Source organism: Eleutherodactylus coqui, chromosome 8 (assembly GCF_035609145.1).
Source record: "Eleutherodactylus coqui strain aEleCoq1 chromosome 8, aEleCoq1.hap1, whole genome shotgun sequence".
NCBI classification, from domain to species: Eukaryota; Metazoa; Chordata; class Amphibia; order Anura; family Eleutherodactylidae; genus Eleutherodactylus; species Eleutherodactylus coqui.
In genome coordinates, this window is record NC_089844.1 from 115,223,698 (window position 1) to 115,235,302 (window position 11,605).

Below are 11,605 nucleotides of genomic sequence, written 5' to 3' on the forward strand. Positions count from 1 at the left end.
ACTGAATTAACGAACAATGGGAAATTACTAGAGATGAGCGAGTATGCTCGCTAAGGCACATTACTCGAGCGAGTAGTGCCTTAGCCGAGTATCTCCCCGCTCGTCTCTAAAGATTCGGGCGCCGGCGCGAGTGACAGGTGAGTTGCGGCGGGGAGCGGGGGGGGGGGGGGGGGAGGAAACAGAGATCTCCCCTCCGTTCCTTGCCACTCTCCCCCGCCGCTCCCCGACCCCTGAATCTTTAGAGACGAGCAGGGAGATACTCGGCTAAGGCACTACTCGCTCGAGTAATGTGCCTTAGCGAGTAGACTCACTCATCTCTAGAAATTACACATCGAGTCAAGTAATCAGACTAATGAATACATTGACACACTCTGCACCACTTTATGTGAGGTACCGGTACCTATAGTTTTCAACCAGTAGAGGGAGCTATTTTTACAAGCTACACCTGCTGCCATGAAAACCAAAATAATTGGTGGTTAATAACAACCAATTAGATTTCATCTGTCCTTCTACAGGTAAATTTTAGGAAAAAATAGCAAACACCAGGTTCGTTGTTACGGGAGCAATCTTGTAAGAGTCGTTTCATTTAGTGCAGGTTGTGCCAATACATTTGGTACAACATAGGGCATACCAGACACACTTGTCTTCCTCAGGACACCTAATGGCTAATGTATGACAGAACGTAGAACCAATGGTGCCGATCAATTTTGCTGCACACCTTCGTGAAGATTTCTGCCATGGTGGTGTTGATTAAAAATGCACGTCTGTCCGAAGAATGGCGCCCATCTCTTGCTCCACTTTTCTGGTGTATTTCAGTTGATAAATGTGCCCCATTTCCCGGAGATTTAGCCTCTTCATAAAGTGCTATTTTCATCAAGTAACTTTATTTCTCTTTGTAGAAACCTTAATACAAAAATTTACACATCTATTCTTTACATATTTATATATGAAAATAGAAAATCTGTGAAAATGTCCTTTTCCAGTGCTTCTGCAGAGGTGCAAATTTCTTACTAGAAAGCCAGAGTTCCCCTATATAAGGCAATGGAGGCTGAAATATGAATCCATACTTCACCATTTCAGCCTCCTTTGTCTTAAGGCCTCCTTCACACAAGCATGATGAACTCATGCTCACCAGAGGAGGACGTAATTATGTCCTGAATGGAGCCGATCCCGTCCTCTTGTGAGCAGATCTACGCGATTTACTCTTCCTTGCCTCACTGCCAGCCCTGTTTACATTGGCGCAGGAGACACCCGTGCCATCTTTGAATAGGCGAGGCATTATAATAAGTAGGTGGGTCAGCCTACTTAATGGGCGGGCCAGCTTACTTAGTTCCCGGTGCTATCGATTAACACGGTGAAATTGCACTGTGAATACCACTATTTCATTTGGGACAAGGGCACATTTGCGCGCACCATCGACTCCTATAGAGCTTTGAGTGCGTAAATGCGGTCCAAAATAGAGCGCGTCGTGTATTTTTGCCAGCAATAAAAATTTGCGCAGAAAATCAGCCAGTGTAAGGACACCCATTGAAACCTATGGTTTTAATGGTTGCGATTCCTGTGGCTGAATTTCTATGCACTAATTCGCATGCAACAGCACTCGTGTGAAGGAGGTCTAAAGGGGTTTTCCAGTTACCAGACAACCCGGCCTCTTTAGAGCCCCCTGTGCTGAAATAAGAAAAGGAACAGTACTTACCTGTCCCCTGCCGCTAATCCAGTGCTGCAGCCCCACTGTGGTCCCGGTGTGATGATGTCACCAGCCAATCAGAGGCTGCAGTATCCCCGTTCTGAACTCCTGGCATCATGACACTCAGGATGTAAGCACTGATACCAGGAGACAGAGTAGTTATGCTGCAGCCTCTGATTGGCTGCAGCAGTCACCTGACTTCTGGTGACATCACCAGGAGAAACAAACACTGGGACCACAGCGGGGCTGTAGTGCTGGACCGCTGCTGCAGGGGACACGCAAGTGCTGCTCCTATTCTTATTTTAGCACAGTGGGCGCTAAGCACTGGCAAAGCAAATTTTCATAGTCTTGCTCATCTTAGATTCTATCTTTTTAAACAAAATGTATTACATAACTTTCTAACACAAAATGTGTACTCTGCTTTGCTCACACAGTGCAGAAATAAAATCTTTTTGCATGTTTATACTAATAATATCCATAATTTACCAAAGTACCATTATATACCATGCCAGGCAACTTGCAAGAAAAAATAGACCCAATGCCATATAAGCAGGAAATCGCCTTCTATGTTTAGATGGCATGTCAGCAGCCAGGCAATGCCAGAGGCAAGTTAGGGTCAGCAGGGAATCAGCATCAACGTCATGGATGTTGGTCGAACAATTATTTTAGCAGAGATTTTTATATGGAAAGAGTTTTATAACTTCTAAAACCCAGCGAAGAAGGAGGATGGATCGCCAGCATCACCACACAGCAGTGATTATGCTCTAGCAAGAAGTGGGGGCATTTTTGTGATGACTATATGGTGGAATGAGAACCTACAAAATAATATTACCCAGGAAGTCCAATTACATCACAGATTATTCTTTGCAAAATAGAAAGTTACACTTTTCCAATAAACATTCTGTATCTATTATTACATTTTTCAAGGTCATTGCTTGGTTGGTTTTCTATTCCCTAGGGAGTAAACAATGAAGGTTCCTATTGAATGACAACAAGCAGATACCTTGAAATCTGAGGAAGGCTGCCTTCTTCAAAAAACGGAGCAAAGAGACGGAAACCCTGAACTGAGCCCCAACGCAGGTGTGAAAGCAGCCGAATTGATACATAAAGTTTACTGCAAAAGTGTAACTTTTCATTTTTTAAACTTTTCATTGATCTACTATTAATGGCCTACCCTAAGGATAGAACATCAATAGCTTACAAGTGGACAACTCCATTGAGAATATGTTCACATCTGTGTTGGTGGGTCTGTTAGGAGCCTCCATCACAGATCTTGTTCACAACTGGGCATCATGATGGAAACCTGAAAACCCCAGTATAATCAATAGGGTCCGTCAGGCACCATTCGTGTCCATGATGTGCCACATCTGGCATTCTCATCATTTTTGGTGTTCTGCTATAATGGAGCAGAGCAATGGAAATAAATAACATTGATGTGAAGAAACCCTAATTCTAACTCACTTAATAAACGCCATTCCAAAATGTCTGCAGGTTCACCTATCTTAAACCATAAAGGCAAAGTAGTAAGACTAAGTTCACCTCTGCGTTGAGAGCCCCTGCGTTCAGAGGCTCTGTTGCAGATCCGGCATGAAATGCTGATCGAAAAAGTCCTGAATGCAGTTTTTTTTGTCGGGTAAAATGGTTGCCATCTGAACAGATACCGAACGGACCAATTTATAGTAATTGGGGTCCGTTTGGCGCTGTTAAGTTACATCATTACATGGATCCGCTTGGCCAGGAGCTGCTGTTTTCCTGCTTCCTGAACAGAGGAAGAAAACAGAACCTGTGAACACAGATGTGAACGAGCCCTTAACTACATATACTTCAAATACAAAATGCATCTCCTACAAAACGTATACGCCACACTAAAGAAAAAGCAATACAATGCTTTAATGAGAATACAAGACATACCTCAGACATCAACTAAAAAGACGGCATAAATCACCAAAAATCAATAAACAAAATAAAATCACGTACATAATATAATACAGACTGGAAATTATAGTCATAAAGCCAGCAGCATGGCTAGCATATATCAAATATTCAGTCAGTCATATCCATATCATATAAACATCCATAGCGCAAACCACTCTTATCAATCACATTACCAACTAAGTGACCGGCCATACACCCCAACGCACGTCTCACCACCAGGGCTGGAGTGATTTACGCTTTCTTTTTAGTGTGAGTTGTCTATTCTCAATAAAACATTGTATTGCTTTATCTTTATACATTTTGTAGGAGATTCAAAAAGGTCTATTAGATAAGAAATTATCCAATCACTAATAGATTTACTATACCAGCCTTCAAAAACCATTAAACAGTCCTGAACATTACTATTTAACCAATGTGTCACTTGCATTACAAACACAATAATCCCCCTTCTAGCCACAGAGTCCCTGCAAGTCATCATTTCAGGAAAACCAATGCAATTAGGGACAAAGGGTATATTCTAGTCCAACCTCTATGAATTCATGATGACTAATCAGCTGTAAGTACTTACATATACACATCATAAAACTTAGCTGCTACCCAAGAATGAAATATTCCGAACTCTCAAAGTACCCTGAAAACTGCCTCCAGCTTGGTCATTTGCTGAAGTAATACTGAGAGGTTAACGAACCAATAACAACCACACAGTGTAAAAACTACGCGGTGAAAAAGACAATGTACACCTTACTATAGAAGTGTGCAAATAATGGCATTAGTCTCTTTGGCATGAAGCATAATGATGACCTAATAGCACAAGTATGCACAAGGATTTAGTTAAATTCAGGCTCGTTTCGGCATAACTAATACATTCTCTGCATCGCATGGACCTTGCCAAATGAATGTTTAACCCTGGTAATATTCTCAATGCCATATTGGTGCAACAAAGCCTTTACAATACTGTATCACTCAGAGAGTTGTGTGTTTGCATCGAAATGATTCCCTGATAAAGTTCCTCGGAGGGGAACTCATTCGTAGGATCCGAGGCATTTGAACCCACAAGTTAAGTAGCTGGAAACAGGCCTGGTCCAACACCTCCTGCCCGTAACCCTCCAGTAGATTTACAGGCTTGGCTTCTTTGAACATTTTTGGCAGAGTGATGAAGTTAGGAAGGGTGCTGTTACCCAGGAAGAAATGCATCAGTGCCTCCTTTTGCAAACATTCCTTCCAGAATGTGAAAAAGTCAGCTATCCTCTCCATGAGGAATGAGTCATCCCACTTCTCGAAAGGAATCTGAAGCGATAGGTAGAAAAGTGTTGTTTTCAAGTTGTAGGAGCAGAAGACTGCTCTCCACTGACACGTGGAGGAAGGCTGGAAGGTCTTGGCACTCAAATCCCTCAGACTCTTCATAATCTGTAGACACTTCAAGTGACACGAGTTGGAAGGAGTCTGATCCTTGAACCAGGCCAAGTACTTCTGCTCATATTTGGAAAAGTTTATTCCCCAGTAAGGATCCAGATGTAAATTGCCCTGATGGAATGTGCTGCCCCAAGGTTGGGCAGTAACATACACCGAGTCGCCCAGATGAAAGGCAGGGATAAGTCTCACCGACATGGAGATGTGGCAGCAGACATAATCCGACCTTGGGAGAATTTTCAGAATGAGTTTATCATCCCATACAGTAAGCGTAATATGGCATCTCTCCTCAAAATGATACCTGATCACGTTGAGACATCTTTGTATCTTCCAATGGAACCACTTGAGGATCAGGGTGGCAGACAGATGGTGCCTGAGGTCTACCTCTATGCAAAAGCAATTACTAAACTGCTTGTATGTTTTAACCCACTCAGACTTTTTGGGCGCCGCCACCCCACATATGATAGATCCATGAAGCATGGGCATAAATTCTTTACCAACCTCTGCGAAAACAGGCTCCAGTTTAAGACTCTGTGGCATTTTAAGTGGCACCAGGATATCAAAACAGTCTGGGCTGTTGATTTTGTGTTGCTCATATGCACTTCCAATCTGTAGATAGTCCCCTCTGAAGGTGACACCGGTATCATGTTGCTTAGCTTTGCCCACTTTGATGAGCTCACCCACTATCTGGCTGACATGCGCTTTGCTGTGGCCAAGAACATGCGGAGAAAGCTTGATGTGCTGTTCATAGAAGGATTCCAGCAGATTCTTCCTGAGCAGTTGCTGGTGCTGATGATGGAAATTTAGGTTCTGATCCTTATGTCGGGGGTAGTTGCAGCATTTGAAGACCACATAGCACACCAGGATCACCAAACCCAACTTGAAGAGAAGTTGCAAGTTGCTGAGGGAGTTCTCCTGACAGCCACCATCCTCCTCATGACTACTTCTTCTAAGAGCAAGGAACATGCACCAGATGCCTGTGAACAAGATGATTACCAGCAGCCAGAAAACTTTAAGATTGAGTGAATACACTGTCATCCTGAGGAGGTGCTGTCATCCCATCATCTGCTCAGTTGGAAGGGCAAGGGTGGCAGGAGGACATCAGATCTTCCACAAGTTCCAGATTCCTGCAGTCTTTTCCCGGCTTATGGAGCTCTGACCGTTATTCAGAAAGAAACTTCCTCTTCCGAGGAGGGAATAGTGGGAGGCTGCCTTGTCATATTTTCTATGAGCTCAGAGGAAATGCCAGTGTGTGCTGGTACCAGAGGGGCGCAGCTGGGGCACTCCGAGAGAGGTCCTTGTGGAGTACCCTCTATGGAGTAACCTACTAGCACTGCCACGCTGCACTCACTGCAACTGTTTATCCAACAGCCTGGAGGAGACATTAACTCTTCATTAGCTTAGCAGAGTTCATCACTTCCTGCTCTGCTATGTTCTAGTGTGGGTTGTACGGGGCTGAGTTATCTTAAAGGAACAGGATGTTTGTTACTGTAGTTGGAACTTTAATGTAGATACTTAGTCTCTAGATGTATTTCTTGGTTATTTCAGAGTTGGAGCAATCCCTTCTTTCATATTTGTACTGTAAATATTCTCTCCTTGTGATGCAATCTTTGCTCTACTTGAAGCCCTGGAGACCTTCACGGAGTTTACTAGAAAGTTAACTCTTTCTTGAGAACTTCAGCAATCGTTGCAGTTTTGCCTTGTGTTTGAAGCAGCTTTAATGCCGCTAATAGGAAAGTGCAGAATTAAAAGCTCCACTGATACCAGCTTCACATGAGCGTATGCGCAATTATACATGGCTTGGCGCAACGTTTTTGCGCTATGAATAAGGCTTTTTTGCAAGCAGGTTGGTGTATCTTAATGCACTTTTTCTGCCCACAGTGAATGTTTTTTTGAGCGTGGGATACAAACACGCACCAATTGAAATGGTTAACTCATCTAATGAGTTCCAGATGTTTTCCAGTGCAATTACGTAGTGTTTCACGCATCTTCTTGCGTTTTGCGTGTGCATTTGCGCACCCTTAATTGACTTCTATGCGTAAACATACAGAAAGCTAGAACAGATATTTTTTTTTGCGCAACTGTAATGTGCGCACCAAAATACAGAAAAGTGAACAAACCCATTGACATCAATGATTGGTTCTATTCGCATGTTGCGCACGCAATTTTTCTGCACAGGAATAAACATACACAACTACGTCTGTGTGAAGCTGGCTAAATGTAATTGTTCCTTCCTAGTGACCTTTCACACAGGACAGAATAGGCTGCACAATGCACCACAAGCCGCGGGAAATTCTGCACCAAAATCTGCAGGCTACCTGTGGAATTGAAAATAGCTTAAAGGGGTTGTCCCGCGGCAGCAAGTGGGTCTATACACTTCTGTATGGCCATATTAATGCACTTTGTAATGTACATTGTGCATTAATTATGAGCCATACAGAAGTTATAAAAAGTTTTATACTTACCTGCTCCGTTGCTAGCGTCCTCGTCTCCATGGTGCCGACTAATTTTCGCCCTCCGATGGCCAAATTAGCCGCGCTTGCGCAGTCCGGGTCTTCTCCTCTTCTCTATGGGGCTCCGTGTAGCTCCGTGTAGCTCCGCCCCGTCACGTGCCGATTCCAGCCAATCAGGAGGCTGGAATCGGCAATGGACCGCACAGAAGCCCTGCGGTCCATGAAGACAGAGGATCCCGGCGGCCATCTTCAGCAGGTGAGTATGAAGACGCCGGACCGCCGGGATTCAGGTAAGCGCTGTGCGGGTGGTTTTTTTAACCCCTGCATCGGGGTTGTCTCGCGCCGAACGGGGGGGGGGTTTAAAAAAAAAAAAACCCGTTTCGGCGCGGGACATCTCCTTTAAACCTGCCTGCAATTCCGCATCAACATCTGCAGGTAGACCTGCGGATTTTGGTGTGAAATTTCGCCCCTACAGATTTGGCTGCATTCTGTGGCGTAATTCTGTCCCTAACAGGAATGATAAAGTGAAAGGTCCCTAACAGGAATGATGAACTGCTTGCAATTACTGATTGCAGATACAGGAGTCAATCACAACTCAAGCGGATTGTCACAACGGACGGTTATTATGATGCATTGATATCTGCTGTAAGTCCCTTGACCCCTGCAGGTGTATTATCATCACATTGTCTGAAAAGGAAATCAGATAACCCTGTATTTGGTAATTAAATAGTAATATAGGAACAACATACAGCAGAATATTCCAATTCCCAGAGGCTTGCTCAGGAGCGGCGCCGCTGGTCAGGTGAGGTCACTACAGGCCTCTAGGAACTGGAATATTCTGCTGTATGTTGTTTCTATATTATTATGTGATTACCAAATAGAGGCTAGCTGGCAGTGGGAAGCCTTCGGAGGAGGTGAGGAGGAGCGCCGCATATCATGAAATCAGCTTCGAGTATGTGATTAGCCTCGCCTAAATACCTGCGGATGTCATTTTTCCCTGTAGGCGCGGGTCCCACGTGCAGGAAAAAATCCGGACATGCTCCATTTTAGTGCGGGTCTCCCGCAGGCTTCTATTGAAGCCTATGGAAGCCGTCCGGATCCACGGGAGACCCGCACCTGAATTAAACTCACCTGCTTCGGACGGTACGGTTCTTCCCTTCTTCGCGACCGGATCTTCTTTCTTCGGCCCGGCAGCCGGGCACATCCGCCGGCCCGAAGAAAGAAGATCTTGTCGCGAAGAAGGGAAGACCCGCACCGTCCGCAGCAGGTGAGTTTATTCTTATTTTTTAGCCTCATGTCCGTGGGGCAGGAGGGACCCGCTAAGGATTCTCGACGGAGAATTCGTAGCAGGCCTGATTTTCCCCGTGGACATGAGGCCTAAGGCTGCCTGCACACGAGCGAAAATTCCGCGCACAGAAATGTCACTCACCCGCTGCCGGCTCCAGTCTGCGCATGCGCCGGCTGCCCAGCAAGCCGACACATCAAACAGCCGGAGCCGGCGGGCGCGGGTGAGTACACGCTGGTCCCTGCAGGCGCTTGGGTCGGGTCCCGCGGCGAGAATTCTCGCCGCCGGATCCAACCCGCCCGTCTGCAGGCGGCCAAGGCTTCTTGATCACAGCAGGGTGGCCCAAACATCAGTTCCATTGAGAATCCCATTTCAACAAGGTGTAAGTTCTGTTAGTAAACTCTGCAGATAAACATGAGTTTTCGAAATATTCTGCTACATATTTACTAACAGAAGTTGCTGAAATGTGGGTTTTAATGGAACTGATGTTTTGGCCACCCTGCTGTGATCAAGCAGCTTTAGAGACATGAAACCCGTATGCTGCGGGACGTGAAGTTATTTGCGGATACATTTTATTATGATGTTTTAACGAATATATAAATATAGAAGATTCTTTTGGAAGCAGGCCGGGTATTTCTGCATTTCCGGATTATTTGCTGCTGGATTCACAGCGGGACGTGGCTTTGGAGAGACTGTCTGCTTACTGGTTTACTACTATACTAAGGAGCGATGAGCACTGAATATTGGATTTTCCTGTGTATTTAATTTATATTTTGCATTTATTATTGAAATGATATTTTTGTATAAACTTTTTTTTTTTATTATGTATTTATTTTATTCACATTATTTCACAAAACGTAAAGTCTAAGGCCTCATGTCCACGGGGAAAATCAGATCCACTGCAGATTCTCCAGGGAGAATCTGCAGCGGGTCCCTCCTGCCCCGCGGACATGAGCGCTGAAAATAAGAATTTATAAGAATTTACCTATCCATAGCGGGCGGCGAAGCTCTGCTCTTCCCCACGGCCGGATCTTCTTTTTCGGCCGGCGGATGAATTCCTCACGCCGGTGGCACGACCGCTAATCTCGGGATTAGCCAGCCACGTGGACGAGATTTCTCAGAAACCTCGTCCACACGGGACGGCCAATCCGCTGCGGTAAGTCCGGCTGAAACCGCGGCAGAAGATGCAGCATGTCTATTTACTTTTTTTTTTGTTTCTGTTCGTCGAGGCCGCACTCTCCTCTATGGGAGCGCCGGCTGCAACGGAAAAGCAAGCGGCTGGGCCGCTTCAAAGCCGCCGTGGTTCTCCCGGCGGAAATCTCACGGTTTTTGCTGCGGCCAAACCGCGAGATTTCCGACGGGAATCCGCCCTGTGTGAACCCAGCCTTAGGGCTCTTTCACACGAGCGCAAAAATGCTGCGTTTTTACACCCAGGCGTATATACGCGCCTATGAGAGGCTTTGATTTTCAATGCATCCGTTTACACGCGCAAATATGTGCTGCGTAAATACGCCGGCAGCATGAAAATTACAACATATATACGTCCGGCGCATATACGCTCAGCCAAAAGATAGTTCTGGAACTATTTTTTGGCCAGTATACGCCGGTGGGTCCCATAGACTCCTACAGGTGCAGGGAAAGCAAGGGTAGGGGGAGGCATTTTAACGGCGTCCAACGCTGCGAAAAACTTACAGGTGCCCCTATATAGGCATTGGAAGGTATCCAGGATTTCAGAGCGAGGCTTTTCTGGGGTGCGGCATATGTCTTCGCTAAAAAACGACACTCGCGGTCGTGTGAATGGACAAGAAAACGCTGGCCGTGATCGCGGAAAGCTTATTCAGGAGCTTATACGAAGCGGGCGTGAAACTGTAAAAATGACGCCGTTTATGTACTCGTGGGAACGAGCTCTGAGGGCTTCTTCACATGGGTGTGTTTTTGTATCGTTATGCGGCCGTGATAGCTATGTGCAGGAAAGATAGGGCAGGACCTATCTTCACGCTAGTTTGAATGGCCAGGGAAGAAAAAAAAAGCTGTTCATGCGCTACATGTAGCGGTGAGTGTGGTTGTGCATATGGCCATCTGACATTGCCCTCAGGCCGGTCTCACACGACTGGATTGGAATTGTGGATTCTGCGGTCATCGTCCAGCATGTAGCTTTGAGTTTTACTTCACCCTTGGGGGTAATTGCAGATACCACGAGCAGATCAAAAGTCGCAGCATGCTCTATTTTACTGCAGAATCCGCGACAATAGAGCGCATTGTGCTTTATGGTCGTGGACATACCCGCAGTCCATACACAATTAGATTGCATATTGGTTGTGGGTACCCGCATGATCGCTATGTGACGGTGCATGAAATTAAAAAAAGAAGGGCCCCGCTGTCACTTTCCCCGCAACCTCCCATTTCCGCTCCCTTTCCCCACCAGCCTCCCATCTCTGCTGTCACTGTTTTTACCAGTAGGCTCCCATGTCAGCTCCCGCTACGCTGTCGGGTCCCGCTGTCACTTTCCACGGCAGCCTCCCATCTCCACTGTCACTGTTTTCCCCGGCGGCTTCCCATGTCAGCTCCCGCCTCCGCTGTTACTCTCCCCGTCAGCCTACCATCTCCGGTCCCATACTCGCTGTCACTGTCCTCGCCGCCGCGCTCCCACCTTAGCTCTCAGAAGCAAATGGGCAGCTTTTGGGTGTGACCTCTAACTCAGACAGCCCAACCCATAGCTACTAGTGCAGTATGTCTATACTTCCGGTGTCGAGATATTGCACCAGTATCGGGCAGATTCACAGTGAGCACGTCTCTTGTTCATCGAGATCCAATGTATGATTTAAGTATTGCCCT

The 11,605-nt window shown here is 45.9% G+C and overlaps 1 protein-coding gene across 1 annotated transcript; it reads right to left on the reverse strand.

The window, feature by feature from the left end:
- Positions 1-302: 302 nt before the first annotated feature.
- Positions 303-6,598, reverse strand: ITPRIPL2 (ITPRIP like 2). Its single transcript, XM_066576246.1, has one exon. The coding sequence runs from the start codon at positions 6,068-6,070 to the stop codon at positions 4,586-4,588; it is 1,485 nt and encodes a 494-aa protein (XP_066432343.1). The 5' UTR covers positions 6,071-6,598; the 3' UTR covers positions 303-4,585.
- Positions 6,599-11,605: the final 5,007 nt, after the last annotated feature.